The 16,462-nt window shown below is 40.3% G+C and overlaps 3 protein-coding genes across 4 annotated transcripts; 2 read left to right on the top strand and 1 right to left on the bottom strand.

Annotated features, from left to right (window-relative positions):
- Positions 1-402: 402 nt before the first annotated feature.
- On the top strand, positions 403-2,966 carry LOC144194003 (AP-1 complex subunit sigma-2). Its single transcript, XM_077712727.1, has 5 exons — positions 403-571; positions 991-1,169; positions 1,292-1,400; positions 1,740-1,877; positions 1,943-2,966. Exons 2-5 carry the CDS (start codon positions 991-993, stop codon positions 1,988-1,990), a joined length of 474 nt encoding a protein of 157 aa, XP_077568853.1. The 5' UTR covers positions 403-571; the 3' UTR covers positions 1,991-2,966.
- zrsr2 (zinc finger (CCCH type), RNA-binding motif and serine/arginine rich 2) lies at positions 2,678-7,294 on the bottom strand. 2 transcript variants are annotated; one of them, XM_077712723.1, is made up of 11 exons: positions 7,003-7,294; positions 6,450-6,529; positions 6,269-6,380; positions 6,068-6,176; positions 5,730-5,816; positions 5,183-5,221; positions 4,922-5,052; positions 4,363-4,576; positions 4,239-4,294; positions 4,058-4,167; positions 2,678-3,873 (listed from the first exon to the last, which is right to left on the bottom strand). In XM_077712723.1, the coding sequence occupies exons 1-11, from the start codon at positions 7,044-7,046 to the stop codon at positions 3,077-3,079; spliced, it is 1,779 nt and encodes a 592-aa protein (XP_077568849.1). In that variant the 5' UTR covers positions 7,047-7,294; the 3' UTR covers positions 2,678-3,076. The 2 variants fall into 2 exon arrangements, with proteins under 2 accessions (XP_077568849.1, XP_077568850.1); XM_077712724.1 differs by lacking the exon at positions 6,450-6,529 and having other exon boundaries at positions 7,003-7,292.
- A 1,373-nt stretch (positions 7,295-8,667) lies between these two features.
- LOC144194002 (BTB/POZ domain-containing protein 1-like) lies at positions 8,668-13,053 on the top strand. The gene is made up of 7 exons (XM_077712726.1): positions 8,668-9,201; positions 9,936-10,092; positions 10,188-10,293; positions 10,365-10,562; positions 10,954-11,171; positions 11,869-12,015; positions 12,098-13,053. Exons 1-7 carry the CDS (start codon positions 8,825-8,827, stop codon positions 12,254-12,256), a joined length of 1,362 nt encoding a protein of 453 aa, XP_077568852.1. The 5' UTR covers positions 8,668-8,824; the 3' UTR covers positions 12,257-13,053.
- The last annotated feature ends 3,409 nt before the right edge of the window (positions 13,054-16,462 follow it).

Raw genomic sequence — 16,462 nt, 5'->3', positions numbered from 1 at the left:
TTATACACGGTTTCTTCCATCGATTTCAACTCATTGAATGAATTAATCAATGGATTTCAATGTGTTGGCACGTTTCCACACTATGACCAAAATGGGGAGGTATTTTTGAAGGATTAGGTCTATATATGTTTTTGTAAAATGTGTTAAGTCTTCTACCATGTCATGTATGAGTTCATCATTTCCTGCGGGGAAATAAAACAGGAAGTTGGCCATTGATTGGACACGTTTGAATTAATATTCATATTATTGAGGAATCCCTGGTGCGATAATGACATTTCCTTTTTTTCCATTTTCCTCAGGGTAACTACATTTGCACGTGTTTTTGTGTATATTCAGCATACATCATAATTATAAAACGTAAGGAATAACGGTGCGTCTCATCCAATCACGATGCAACATTGATAGTTTTTCTGGCCAATCAGTGACCAGCTCGTCTTGTTGCTGTCTCGCCATCCTCTGCTAACAACTAGCTGATTGGGACGCATTCCTAAACCTGAAATATATATTTTTGTTTATGTTTTTAATTTGATTTTATACATCTCAGTGAAAGGCCAGAGGACTACACCCGAAGGTAAAAGGAACCTTTTGCGTGTGGAGTGGTTTCAAGCTGAATAAACGTCGTCGCGAGGGGGCCAAGTGGCATATTTATCCTTGTTGATGTTCCACACCATTTCACTGCAGGAACGAATATGAGCCTAAATGAAACTTTTTTCCGTGTCGTTACGCGTATTTGTCGATGAAAGAAGAAATAATTCGTGGATTTCTGATGTTTTTAAACCTGCTTGGAAAATGACGGTCATTTTTTAAAGTTTCTATTGAAATGAAAAATAATTGAAGGTAACAAGCCAGTTATTTACAAAGCTGAAGTGTTTAACTCCTAATTGGAACCTTGTAAAAAAATCTTACTGAGGAGAAAAGGGGAGCGTGGTAGTTTGCTCAATTTCAATTAAATTACTGCAATAAGCTTAACATGAACCACATCTCCCCCAGATGCAGTTCATGCTGCTGTTCAGCCGGCAAGGAAAGCTGCGCCTCCAAAAATGGTACGTGCCGCTCTCTGACAAGGAGAGGAAGAAGATCTCCAGAGATCTGGTTCAGACCATACTGGCCAGGAAGCCCAAAATGTGCAGCTTCTTGGAGTGGCGCGACCTGAAGATTGTTTACAAGCGGTGAGTCCTAACATGAGCAATGTAACGGATCAAAAACATTTCTTGGAACAGCTTCAATTAGAAAAAAAACTGGTCACATGATAACAGTATTGATTTAGTTTGCATTTATTTTCCTGCACTAGATACGCTAGCCTGTATTTCTGCTGCGCTGTGGAAGATCAGGACAACGAGTTAATCACCCTGGAGATCATCCACCGATACGTGGAGTTGTTGGACAAGTACTTTGGCAGTGTGAGTTTTCTGAATTTAAGAAGCATATATGGAATTATACACGTCACCTACTCCTATGGTTGTCGTTGTTGTTGTTGTTGTTGTTGTTGCACTACAAGCGCCTGAGGATTGCCCTCAGATAGCGCTAGAGTTGCCACTGGAACGCGGATTATTTCATCCGGGGGGTAGTCGGAGGTGAGGGGCAGTCAAATGTCTCCGGCTGGATGAAAAACGTAGGGTGCCACGTTCCTTGTTGGCAGCTCTGAGTGGTATTTGTTGGAATTCGCAGGCCGCGGCGAGCGGCCTCTCAGGAGACACCACGTGAAGGTTTCCAACTTTGTCTCCCTATGGTTGTCGTAGGTGTGTGAGTTGGACATCATCTTTAACTTTGAGAAGGCCTACTTCATTCTTGATGAGTTCCTGTTGGGCGGCGAGGCCCAGGAAACCTCCAAGAAGAATGTGCTGAAAGCCATCGAGCAAGCAGACCTGTTGCAAGAGGTCCCTTGATTTGTGTTAGTGGATTATGGGAAAGGTATGCTAACATCTCACTGTTCTATCTCTAGGAAGCGGAGGCCCCAAGGAGTGTTTTAGAAGAAATCGGGCTGACATAGACTTCACCTTGTCAGAACCAATGCTGTGGCACATCTTGTCCTCTTCAGTTTACTGTGAGTGTTGTATTTGTCCGTGCTGTATTCTCCTGAGCTTTGGTGTCTTGTAACGTCCCGCAACTGTGGTTGGTGCCAAGCGTAGTTCAATTAGGCGTTTCTTCCGTAGCAGCCTCTCATAGTCAAGTCGATTAACACGCAAACTTCTATCAGACCAATGTAGCAACATGAACAAAGCCTCAGTTTGAATCAGTGTTAAATCAACTGGCCATTTCTGTTGTCATTCTTCAAAAAACAGCAAATAATTCATCTTTTCGTACGTTGAGTTCGTATTTCATTCTTGACATTTTACAAAAATGCATTGTTATGTCAAACTGCGATCATCAGAAAAGCAGGGGTGTAGTGGTCTCATTGTTTTATGATACAAAACCGCCTTTAAAAAGACTCAAGTAAAGAATTTACGCAGATTATAGTCAGATAGAAATGTATTGTTTCTTCGTAGTGTTGTTTGTGGTCCAATACTTCGTTTTTATCTTGTAGTTACGTCTAAGGTGTAATAACAGTCCCTACTTGGGTCTAAAAGGTGACCGAAATAAAAATAGCCTTATTTTCTTTACCATAATACTTTGGTTTACATTGAAGTCTATGACCAAAGAACTGTGTTTTAATAGTGTTTATAGAAAGCTAATGCGATTAAGAAAAAAGGATTTAATATGGCAAGACCATTGGAGCTCTGTATATTTTTCATTTCAATCAAGGGAAAGACAACTGTCCACTTTGTATGCAGCAGTAAAAACATTTGGAATATAACAATCCTGAATCAGTCAACAGTGCAATCACATGGTGGTAAACATTCAGTATGAATCCAATACATCACATCAATCTTTAATTTTTTACAAAAGAACACACTTTTGTATTCATCATCCTATTGACACTTATATTTGACATTATTTACCAATAAATGTCTTCAAGTTGAAACCTATGTTTAAGTTTTTCCCCACTTTATCTCACTGCCAATGATTACAATAGACGTCCAATCTATTTGCTCTGTGAAGACTGGCAGCGAATAATGACAGTCAATTGTAAAACTCACTAAGAGCTTAATGTCTGTTCTTCCGCAAGAGGTTTCTCTGCTTCCAGGCATGGACTTGCCCTCAAGTCGTCGTTGTTCTCTTTCTCGGCGCTTGGACTTTTTTCCGACAGTTTCTCCGCCATTTCTTCTCCCTCTGACTCTTTCGAGGAAGTCATGCCTTCGGGTGAACAGCTTCTCTTCTTGTGCTTCTTCTTCTTTTTCTTTTTGCTCTTTTTTGAGTGTGTGTGGCGGCGTTGTCGCTTGTCATCCCCATCAAGACTGTTAGGCTTTTCCTCTTCTTTATCTGGGCTGAGATGTTTGCGCTTTTCTATGGCTGGTTTGTTTCGTTCCGCCTCGCCGTTTCTGGCTTTCTCTTCACTTTTATCACGACTTTTCACACTCCTGTCGCGGTCCCTACTTCTTTTACGCTCTCGACTTCTAGTCCGAGACCTTTCTCTGCTCCTGCTGCGGTGTCGATCTCTACCTCGGTCGTAACGCACCGACCTGAACGAACGCCCGCTGTCGTCTCTTTGGTGGTGAGACGTCCTCCAGTCTCGACTCCTCTCGCTGCGTCGCTCGTCCTCACGTCTGCTGTAGGATCTTTCCGATCTTTCCGACCTCGGCGGGCTGCGGTGACTCCTCCACGATCGGTCTCCGCGTCTTTCCGAATGTCTCTCTGAGTGACTTCCCTTGATGCTGCGGTCCGGCGATACGTTGAGATCCCTGTCAGCCTCCCAGAATTCATTGCCTGGATTTCGGAATACGTGTAGAAAATTGCAATGTTTTCCTTTGGGGCACCTTTTTCGGTCAAACAGTCCTGAAACAGAACAAACCTCCAAATGTTAGAATTCCAAATCTGAAAATTCCTAATACAGTGTTTAACCGACTATAAATCTGACTTTTTTTCTCCATATTTTGGATGAGCCTGCAACATTACAACACAAAATTCGACCTGAAATCTGAAATGTTTTACAATACCGTAAAAAAAAAAAACGTCTCACCACAAATGGCATTCTTCCACCTTGTGACAGGACATATCTCACAATGCAGTTGTTTGCCCGCATACCACCTTCCGTTAAACTTCATGAAGGCTTCTCTGCACTGTGCCTCTCTGTGACAGAAAAGAAAACTTGCACTGCAGTCCATCTTCGACTGTTTGTTAAAAAACAACGTGATTCTTACGTTTCAAACTGTACGTAAACGTTCCCACGCAAGTGTGGCTCATAGTTGCAGCTCACCTGAAAATAAAATTGAAAGAGCATCCCAACAGAATCCAAACAAAATTATTGGGTGCAGTCCAAATTACCTTAAACTGAATCACTTTACCAATAGTTCTAAACTCCGGTAGAACATCGTGGTAAAATTCAGTAAAAGACTCGTGCAGCTCTTCCTCGCCATATTCCAGAGAAGCGTCAACGTCGTAATCGTCGCGTCGAGACTGTTCCATGCCGTATGTTTTAAACATTGCCCGGATCATTAGGGTAGGGCTAGTCGATGGATAAACATGCTTCCGGGAACATCTAAAATAAAAGGAAAAGAAAGATGTCAAATTTGTGTGAGGATTAGACTTCAAACCATTTATCTTTTCCTCCAAATCAAAATACTTTACATTTTATTCAAGCTTTAAAAAAAATGTTCATCATGCAAACATTGTTCAAATTTACATTTTGTTTTAAATTATGCAGTTGATTGCCTGTAATACTTCTTTTTGTTGATTTTTTTTTAACCTAGTTCTCAGAATTAACATTTACATAGTCAAGCAAGGGAAGCTCTTCTTGAATTTCCAATTTTGTTTTGGCTCAAATTAAAAGACTTGTCTTTATTCTATTTTAAATGGGAAGCATTGAAAAGCCAAGACATTGTACCTGTCGCCAAAACGGCAGGACCCAGTTTTGATGAAAAAAGGGCAGTTGGCTGCATCTCGCTCTGTCCCATAATTTTCAGTTTTATCCGTTACGGGAGCTTCAGGATTCATCCACGGTCCTCCATTAGTGAGCTGTAAAATGACCGACAGGTTCAATTTGTTCAGGTTTTACAGCTTAAAATCACATTGAAGTTCCCATGAGTACCACTCATGTATTATTCATACATTTCAATCACTCAAAAGAACAAAAAGCCGAAAATACCTGATTTTCTGCTTCATCCAACATTTTCTGAACAGCCTCCTACAAATGGTGTAAAGAGATGGTCAGGTGAAAATGTGAGTTAGCTGATTGGCACGTATCTGCACCTTCTTGTTAAGACCGCAATTCAAAGCGGGAAGAAAAAAGAAATCACATGAAGATATTTGACTGGAAGATAAAGACCGTTGTCAAACAAAGGTTAAAAGACATTCCAAACAAAGTTAAAAGATACGTCCTTGCTGAGAGCGTTGCTGGTGCTGGTAAAAGACTTTTTCAACAGTATCTTTGTTAAGGAGTAGGTTGCTGCTTGTGCCATTTTGTCAAGGAAATACTTAGTAACAAGTTTAAAAAAGGGAACAATGATGAACCCTATAGTTTTCGATTCACACTTCTCTGACTTACCATTGTACTCTTTTGATATAGCGAATTAAATTGTACTACATACACTTGATTGCAGTTAAGTGTGACTCTTGTGATGGATTGTATCAAAAAGAAAAATCAGAAGTGGATATCTTTCTTTGCGGTTTTATCCTCCCACAGCCGGTTTCACCTCTCTGTCTCGTTTTTCCTGCTGCTTCTGCTCTTGTTCTTCTTTTTCTCTCTTCTGCTGGGCCTCCCATTCCTCCTTTATCTTCCGCTGTGGGCACAGTAGTAAAATGTAATAATTATTTTGTATGAAGGACATAGAGTAAATTGTTCATTTTAGAGCATAACTGAATGGTTATGTATAATTTCATTTTATATATTGAATTGGGCATTTAGTGTCACCAAAGCCAGCCAATCTGATATATTGGAGATTAGAGTAGGGAAACGGGCTAGAATTTTAACTCTATATAGAATTAAATCCACTGCCGTTCTTATTTTGTACGATCAAAGCAAATAGAGGACCTCATCCTCCTCTCTCTTTTTCCTCGCAGTCTCCTCCCGCTGAGATATTGAACGAAATTCTTCTTGTGCGAGCCGCTCTCGCTCCATCCACTCGTCGTGTAACCGTTGCCTGGGTAGAAAAATAAATCAATATAAATTAGATGTGAATCACATCAATTTCAGAATTGTGACATCAAGACTTTTGTAGAATCTGTTCCACACCGTTCCTCCTCCACTATCTTGTCGTCTTCATCGTTTTTGTCGTCTTCATCGTTCTCCTCGTCGCCATCCACTTCTTTCAGTGGATCAACACCGGATCCACTTTGTTCTGCAGCTATGACAAAACACATAGTTTACAGTTTGGCATGAGAAGCTATCACAACCAGTGCGTTTGTTTTCATACCACACTCTCTGATTCTGGCCATAGCTTGTCGTTTCCGCTTCCTTCTTTCTTTCCTGGAGGCAGCCTTGCGTTGCTTGTGACTACATTACATAGGAAAGATCAAGCTAAACCACACTGGGCCAAATTATGCTGCCTTTTAATCAGCAAGGCACCAAAGAAAAAAATGTGCACTGAAGATAAGTTCACAGTAAAAAGGGGGTCCTATTGCAATGCCTTTATATTTTGATGTATTCTTTATCGTTTGCTCTCTCTGACGATAATAGACGTGAATAATCACTATAAATTCTTAAGTCAGAAGGGATTGGACGTTTATTTGCGTCCATTTGAATTGAATGCTTTTATTGTCATTATACAATAATGGGAGTTTAATGCATGAATACTCAAGGAGAGCTTGTTTTGGAATACATGTTGATATTGGTTGTGTTTGTCACCAATAACCAGCTTCATAAAATGTGCATTACAATGAATAGCATCAAATTAACACGATCGTCTTAGTCTTTTTAATGCATACCGTAGTCGTAGCATGACGTTACAAGCTACAAGAGGGACTCACCTTAAAGAAGGAGCACAGTCCAACGGGATGATAGACGCTGCCATCAAGGCTAAAGATAGTTAACTAGCTAGCTAGCTTTGGTTTAAAAGGCGGATGGTTAAGTATTCGCAAGTTTCAAGTTATGGTAAATTGAATTCCAACATGAGTCTCATTGTTTACACAATTTCATGGAATCTAACAGGAAGCTAATGCGCAGTGAAACATCGCCGATATAGCGCTAGATGCACAAAATCGGAGTCGATGGCGTTAATAACCATCGGCCATCTTAAAGCAGAAAACTGCTCCACTGGGCTCTGTTGCAGCGCACCTAAATTGAATGTTTCTTCTCCACTAAAATAATTTATTAATGCATCTAAATATGTATTTAAAAAAGATAGTATGCAATCAAAGTGCACGCGGCATGTAAATGATAATGACCGTCCCGATTAGGTTTTCGCACGTTTTTGCATCTACATCTAAATTTATGCGATATCAATGATGTCTACTGAGTGACAGATGTATACCCGGAGTGAAAAAACATTGCTTCCGGCGTATATGCCCATTTCACAGGCTGACAAATTATTTGAATAAAAAGTTATTATAATATAATTCAGGTATTTGTATTTTTTTTAAATAGTCTTTTTAAATAATTAACTCAGCCAAATATAATGAAACACAGCAAGATGGGTATATAAACCCCACCACAATTGAAATATGTCAATTCATTCTTGTTTAAATCGATAAAAAAAATCTTGATAATGATCATATAAAAACTCAGATGACAGAGCAATTATGCCACACTGACAAACATTATGTACAGAAAAATACAGTATAGGACATAAGTGAACTAATGTGCCTCTACCGATAAAGTCAAAATTTGTGAAAGTAATACTACGTGTATTATTAATATTTTAGTATGACGAGTGGAGGTATAAGAAATATATTGATCTTCGTGCATTTAATCTTGCAAAAGGTGGCTAAAACAATAATTTGAAAATCCTTAGAAAAGTCACTCTACATTTCAGCAAATACTTTATCGTATCTTTTCATGGTAAATAAAACACATTCATTCTATTTCATTCATTTATCTTTTATTACATTTGTATCAATGCATGAACTATTAACAAATTGATATTTACAGTGATATGAAAACACAATGAAAAAGTACAATAATAGTAAATATTTACAACTATAATATATATTGATAATTGCTAATATCTACATTTTTACAACAAAAAACACTTAAAAGGTTAAAGTAAACTTTTTTAATATAGTTGTACACCGTGATGACCACTGTCCGCGAAAGGGTTAAACATTATTCTTAGATGCAACAGCAAATGTAATGGTTTATTCGTTTATTTTTGTACATGTCTTAAAATATACAAAGCTGAAATATGTGCAGACAAAATAGTCAATGACTGTAACATCAAAACAATGAAAACAATTAAAAAATAGAATACATATATTTAATTGTTCAAGAATTATTTAATTAGTTGTTTAATTAAAACAGCCTCAAGAATTGTTAACTTCAATAGAATTGTGCCATTACAAAAACATTTGAGTAAAAAAGAACACAAAACGTGTACATATAAACGAGGCTTAATACGTTCTTGCTCAAAATAATGAAAAGGAGAAAAAAAACATTTTTTTGCAGATTTTGTCAGCTGCGTGTCTTTCAATAAAGTTGTGTTAGACGCCGTCTAGCGCCTGCGTCATTTCTTGTTTGCAAGCTAGCTAACCTTAGTTAGCAGGTGGCTGCATATCAAAGCGCAATGGCCACCACGTAACCCAATAAATAAGCATAATAAATAAACATTTCTGAATTTGCAACAACTGCTCGACCATGGCAACCGGTGGCGGGGGCAATGCTTCAGCGTCCAACCACGAGTCCATGTCGACTCCGAACGGAGCTCCGGTGGGGCTCTCCAACGCGCTCGGCCCTGCCGCCCCCTTGCCCGTAGTCGCCGGTGTTTACAACTGGCAGGCGACCAAGAGCTCCCTGAAGGAGCGCTTCGCTTACCTCTTCAACAACGAACTACTTAGCGACGTCAGGTTTGTGGTGGGCAGTGGCCTAGAGACCCAGAGGATACCAGCCCATAAATTCGTCTTGGCCGCTGGCAGTGCCGTGTTTGATGCTATGTTCAACGGGGTGATGGCGACCATCTCCACCGAAATCGAGCTGCCCGACGCCGAACCGGCGGCCTTCCTCTCTTTGCTCAGGTGGGTACAGACAGGACACAGGTATGGCGAGTTAAGGGGCGTTCCAGTCACTATTAGTAGGGACCAAAAACATGTCCAAGAGGAAGGCAACTATCACGAAAACAATTGTAAACATTACTATGATGAAAAGAAACCACCCTAAATTATTCCTGAATCTTTGGGAACCATGACAAAAGTTCCAAGACTGATAGATTTGAGAGTTGAGTTGTCAAAAGTAAAGAGACTATTCATTCTCTGAACCGCTTGTCTTCACAAGGGTCACAGGGGGTGCTGGAGCCTATCCCAGCTAACAATCATCATTGCCCGCGATTTAAGGGTATAGAGGTCCAATCAAATTTGAACTGGCAGCGAGTGAAGTTGAACCGCAATCACGTCGTTTACAACCACAGGATCGGCGAGGTCGCAAGTTGTTCACAAGCTTTCAAAGGGAAAGGTCATCTCGCTACAAACTGTTGGTCCGGCTGAGAATGGCATTAATGTGCGTGTGATGTGATGAAAGGAGAGTTATGGAAATGATGTCATGGACCAGCTTCGTGTTTAAGGCTCGTGTTTCCACTTTGTGATCAATGGTTTCTCGTGCTCCCCTGTGAAAAAAACACCTGTGCTTATTCCAACTTGCCCTTGATTCGCTCCCAAAGACATGCAAGTGTCCCACAAATACCGACAAGTGAAAGTGTGACTTTTGTTTTGTTGCAGCTTTGATTAGGAGAGGCTCTCTTTATTCTTCTTCACAGGTTCCTGTATTCAGATGATGTTCACATCAGCCCGGGGAGTGTGATGTCCACCCTCAATACGGCAAAGAAATATGCTGTCCCCGCTCTGGCCACGCACTGCGTGGAGTTTGTCAGCAAGCACCTTAAAGCGGAGAACGCATTCATGCTCCTCATGCAGGTTCAAGCTTTCACAACGCCGTGGCAACCCAGTTTTGAGTTATCTGAAACACCCTTCATCAGCATACGCATAACGTGACGCTCTTGCGTTGACAGGCAAAGCTATTCGATGACCCTCAAATAGCAAGTCTCTGTTTGGACACGATAGATAAAAGCACGGCGGAGGCAGTCAATGCAGAGGCCTTCACTGATATCGATCTCGGTAAGCGGGCCGTCCAATGAAATTCACTTGCTCGCCCTGGGTTGAGTTGATCATCATTTTGTGTGCCTTAGACACTCTGTGTACAATCCTGGAACGAGACACACTAAGCATCAGGGAGAACCGGCTTTTCGGGGCCGTGGTACGTTGGGCTGAAGCCGAATGTAGCCGACAAACGGTTCCGGCGACTTCAGAGAACAAACACAGGGTGCTCGGGAAAGCGCTTCCGCTCATTCGCTTCCCACTCATGAGTGTTGAGAAGTTTCCCGTAGGTAAGTGCATACCGTCAAGGATGGCAATTTATGGGTACCTCATGATATGATACAATTTGCTATATGAGGCTCAGTCTGATGATGATGATTTACAACAACCTGATCACACTCCAGGTGAAGTGAACCGTAAAACTAAACACAACAAAATATTTAAACGCATGGAATGTTTTTGAATGTCTGTAGGCGTAATGCCTATCAAGAATAGTTTAAAAAATAAATCAATAAATAAATAAAATGAATTCATTAAAAAAAGAGATTAATTTACACCTATACATCAAGATATTGTCACATTCATACCAGCACCCTTCTGCAAGAATCAACTGATTCATATGAAATTCTTAATAAGAACCTGGAAAACAAGAGCTTGTAAATCCTTTTCCATACTTTACAGCGAATCCCAAACCACGAGCCAACAACGTGGACCGGCCCCGCTGTTGCCTCCGCGGAGAAGAATGCAGCGTTAATAGGTTTCAGCACGTGGAGAGTCGATGGGGCTACAGCGGCACCAGCGACAGAATCCGGTTCAACGTCAGTCGACGAATATCCATCGTGGGCTTCGGTCTCTACGGTTCCATCCACGGACACACGGAATACCAAGTCAACATACAGGTAACGGCCGGCCATCTTTCGACTCTGTGATGTCATCGACAATGTGGCGCTTCTCTAAGTCCCAAGGCTTTTAATTTATTTACGAGCTCAAGAAATTTCAGTATGAAACATATGCATGACATAGTGTTCCAAGTCACAGCCAATGGAACGCTTCACCTTTGATAAACAGAACTATTCCACTTATCTAAGAGGCCCGCTGACAAAAGGTCAATCGCATGCTTGCTCAGTGAGTTACTGCTCATTAAATTTCATGTTTCTTTACGTACGTTGTCGCCTTTTACAGCTTTAGTTTGAAAATAGTTTCAACCAGAATCCGATATTTATTGTAGTGCACTCCATTTTGGCTTGGTTGGACAATTGTGGCAGCCAGTGAGATAACAGCATACCTGTCAATTTATATGTTTGACCTGTATTGTACATATTTTTTGATCATTTCAAATTGGGTATGCCTTATAACAACTTATGTACGGGGGGAAAAAATATGTTTTTTGTAAAACCGATCTCGTCTTCCCCATTTACGCACAAATCCGGATCATCTCGGTCACTGGTAGCAGACCGGTGCCTGTTAAGTCTTTTTTTTCATTTAGTTTACAAATGCCATATTTTTTTACCTTTTGGGGAAGACGTAAATTATGGATTTTTAGTATACAATGGAGGGCTCAGACTTTTCTTTGAGTCGACTTGTGTTTTTTTCTAGATAATGGAGAGCGACAAACACCTCACGGTGGGACAGAACGACACAGGTTTCAGTTGTGACGGCACTTCCAACACTTTCCGAGTCATGTTCACCGAGCCTGTGGAAATCTTACCCAACGTCAGCTATACAGCATGTGCCACTTTAAAGGTGAGACTACTTCTAAAACTCCACTCTCAATTAGGAAACTACTGCCATATGGAGTCCCCAAATTTGCTCATTTCCTATTCAGGGACCTGACTCCCACTACGGCACAAAAGGGTTGAAGAAGGTCACACAGGAGTCGGCCACAGGGACTAAGACAACCTTTGTCTTTTTCAAATCTCCCGGTAACAATAACGGTACTTCCGTGGAGGACGGTCAGATACCAGAGATCCTCTACTATGCCTAAAATGACTTGGTGTTGCGGTTGTTTTGTTTACCGGGTCAATCCCAGAAATTGAACACTGAGTGGCAGCTCTTTTAGACGCAAAATGCACAGACACGAGGATTGTTGCGAGCAGCAGTTATTGGGGGGAAAAACACATTTGTGTTCCAGTTGTATTTAATGTACATAGATGTACATTGAGGCGAAGTTAAAGTTCCTCCATTGCGGCAATAAAGAGTTGCTTGGATGGAACCAGTGCAATGTTCCACCCCACGCCGCAAGCGGCTAGTAATCTTTCGAGTGCTGCATGACTCGAACCGACGACGCTCCAATATCAAGTCTGTGAGGTAAGCCATTTGAGCATTTATTCAATCTTTCTTGATATTCTAGTATGATTTCAATCAGTGTAGTTTTACTACAGTAGTAACAAATAGTCCTGCCACTATATAAACATGTCATACAGTCGTGTGAGAGGAATGGATACAATAAGGACGGTTCTTGTACTAGTTCCTGAAACCTAACAGATTGGACTGGGAGACCTAGCACTTGCCAGCCTCATGAGTCCATATGGATTGGACGTTGGTCGATGTCAATGGCAGCCAATGAGTTAAGCAATTGACATTTCTTTTTTTGTTTGCTAAATAAAGCAAATGCTTTCGGGTCTTATGGGTCCAGTTTAATGCAAATGTACTTAAATGTGTTGTTTTTTAAGCATATGCACATCACAGTCGGTTGCAATGTGTCTAATGTCACGTTGTCACTGTTAGCTGCTGTATTTCGTTTGCTCGGCACTTTGTTTGAAATTAAAAGATTTGGTTTTACAGACTTGAAACATTTTATGTCCAAACGAGGTCGCTCTTGGGCACATTTTTCTTGCTGCCAAGTTTCATTATCAATACCAAAACTTCAAAATATACATACCTTGCCAAAAGTATGAAATTGCAATTTGAGACCAAACTTTCCTAGTAGAAGGTCTGTTTCCTTTTATTATTTTTTTAAAAACTATTAAATCAGCTATTCAGAGAAACTTCCTGAGGATGAAACCCGAAATGCATAGTATAGTGCTCTATCCAAGCTTCAATGTTACACTAAAATTCATTTTTAATGAGTGGCATTCAACTCTTCTGATCATTTCAGCTTGGAACCCTATCTGATGTAACAAACAATGTCCTGAGTGTGAAATTCACTTTTTTTTCCAGCCCACTTGACAGCAACATCAACTTGACAGACACGTTGTACGTGTCCAGCTGGTCGAGTTATGCAATCTGTATTTTTTTTTAATGATGGAAAACTGACAGCTAATTAAATATAATATATGAACATACTGTACATGTAAAAAAAAAATCTGGGATTAGCTGCAAGAGTGGCCCAGGAGCTTCTGAATAAATTTGAAAACTTCTAATTCATCAAGATTACTTGAAGCCATTGTCAAGGCCCCATAGCTTTGCCACTGTCAACTTCAAATGACCCCTAAGCCAGAGAAATTAGTGGGAATGTATCTCTCTTTTGAGATTTTGTGACAGTGTAATTTAAAATAAACTCATTTACCCTTTAAAATTATAAATTTTCTTGATTAAACGTTAATCAACCATCTTCAACCATAGTCTAGTTTTAATACAATCTTGAATCCCGACTTCCATTGCACTCAGTTTTTATTCACAATTTGGACAGAACCCCGTCCTTGTAGAAAATTTGGTAGACCAATACCCAAATTAGAATGGAATCTAAAATCCACTCTACTTTTTAAGATGTACAAGTACACAGTGATATTTTCAAATAATTTCTGTTCTTTTAGTACTACTTCAACAAAATTGTAGTGAACATAGCACTTGACACATCACATATCTAAAAAAAATCTGGATAGGTTTGCTGTAAAAAACAAAAACTATAGGAAGGGTTTATTTAAAAGATATATTGGGATTAATTCGCCCCACCCCATTTCGGAATGACCCACTTCTTGCGCGTATCCTGCATGTCCCCGCGAGAACTACTAATCATACTAACAAGCAGAGAGTACCATCTTTACACGGGTGACCTGAGCATCCGCGTGATTAACTGAGTGCAGTTGGATGAGCAAGGAAATAAAAAGCATCTTCTCAAGCCCGTAACTACGTCCTCACGACTGCTCTCACTTATTTTTTGCCACTAAGCTGAGCTTACTTAATTTCAGTCAAAAGAACAGAGCAGAACTACTTTCCCCCTTCACACATATAGGATGCTGCGTGTACTCTGGCCTGGGCCAACCTTAACCCCCTCCCTGCGCTTTCCGACACCAGATGTAGGTCGCAGAGTGCTGCAGGGGCTGTGGGATGTGCGTTTGCATGTGTGACTTTAGACATGGGTTGGGGTTGAGAGAGCAATGATTGTAGTCTCCAACAAGGACATGGCCCCCAGCACACTGTCTCCATGGCTGTCACTTTGCATCATCCCAAATGGGCCGCACAAAGCATGACAGGCTGCCAGACGGGCCAAAGGGACCATTTCGGCTCCTTTGGCTACCTCGACTGTTTTTCATCACGGTGCGCTCTCACCTCACGTAATGCATTAACGGCGTACTAATTAAAATGTAATAGGCATCGCATGGGGTCACAAGTACCTTTTTGACAAGTTGAAAAGGTGGGTTGCAGCATCCGAGATGTGAAATGCAAAGTAGGCAGGGCGAGATGGTAAGACAAGCTAGGAATAATAGTGTTGTTTATGTTGTTTTTTATCATATTATTTGGAAAAATTGGGGATTTGGGGAAATGACGATAGCAAGAAAACATCTTACTATGCTAAAATTGAATTTTTCTGTCAAAAAGTATTCGCCTCTGTGAGCCTCTCACACTCTAAGACACTTTCAAACATCATACTTTCATGTTACTGTGTTTATGAAAGCAAAATCCTTTTATTAATGGATGGGACAAAAATGGAGACTTCAACGTTGTAAAACAGATGCAAGCATAGTTACAACCTTGCACGACGGCACACATGAATCAGTCCACGTGAATTCTTGTCAAACACTGAATTTGTGTAAGCGTCCTTAAAATTCACTAGATGTCATAAACAAATATTGGTAGAAAGAAAGCAAAGTACTACACCCACAACAACAACAAAATCCACACAATAACAATTAGTATCTGTCACTACGAGGTCTATCATAGTGTGAATAGCTTTCCTGGTAGGAGTTGGACTGAAAGCCACGATCATGCCCCCTGGGCCAATTTCTGTCTTGTTGCTGCCTGTGATGCTCTTCTCTACCAGAGCGGTCTCCACCCCATCCTCGGCCTCCGCCCCAGCCACGACCTCCTTGACGGTCTTGGTATCTATGGGGTGGCAAAGTCATGAACGAAAGGTTTATAAACATTAAATTGTGATTATAAAATTAGATATTTCCATAAAATGTCGGGTCCAGTGGCTCACACATTTATAGGAACGATTGAACAAAGATGAACGCTACCTTCTGTCTCTTCCTCGATTGCCTCCTCCCCCACGACCTCCCCATTCTTCTACGATTGGAGGAGGATCGGCTGGCCTGTTCACGTACTCTTGGTACTCTTGATCCTCTGATGAAAATCTATGCGCGAACATCTCCTCGTAATTTGGTTGGTTTTCCGTAGTTTCGCTCATTCTGGAAAGAACAAGATTATGGTTAACATGAGGTAAATGTCTTTGACTGTTTCATGCAACCAAGGAAGAGCAATTTACGGCTTAATCATCTAAAAAAAATGAAGTGATGGAGAATCATTTGAAAAGTAAAATAAACAGGATTTTTTTTTTTTTTGCAGACCGTTTGATTACTCGTTTTTTGATGAATATCATGCAGGGATTTGTGACTAAATCGGTGAGATTTAAAAAAATTATAATAGTAAATTAATAAATAAAATAATAATAGGATTCCTATCAGTAATGATTTATTGCTATATTTTAATCGCATCGTGCCACGCAATATAAAATTGAAGCAAATTATGATTTATCAGTTAAAATTAAATCCAGATTTTAGAATGTCAACAACGTCCGTAGTAAAGTAAAGCCTCTAGTATTTGTAAATATGGACAGTGTCTCAAAGCATCCATGTACTGTGAATAAATCAATAAACCTCAAGAAACCGTATATACATTAAAACGAGACATGACGAGATGCCACTTCAACTCAGTCAGAAATGTAAATATAAAAGCAGTAGTAACACATAAATGGGACATTTTGGAAACAAACCTGTGCACATGAAAACACACAATATAGATGATTTCT

Source organism: Stigmatopora nigra, chromosome 3 (genome assembly GCF_051989575.1).
Source record: "Stigmatopora nigra isolate UIUO_SnigA chromosome 3, RoL_Snig_1.1, whole genome shotgun sequence".
NCBI classification, from domain to species: Eukaryota; Metazoa; Chordata; class Actinopteri; order Syngnathiformes; family Syngnathidae; genus Stigmatopora; species Stigmatopora nigra.
Note: the sequence above shows the minus strand (reverse complement) of the source record. Positions and strands in the feature narration are given on the sequence as shown.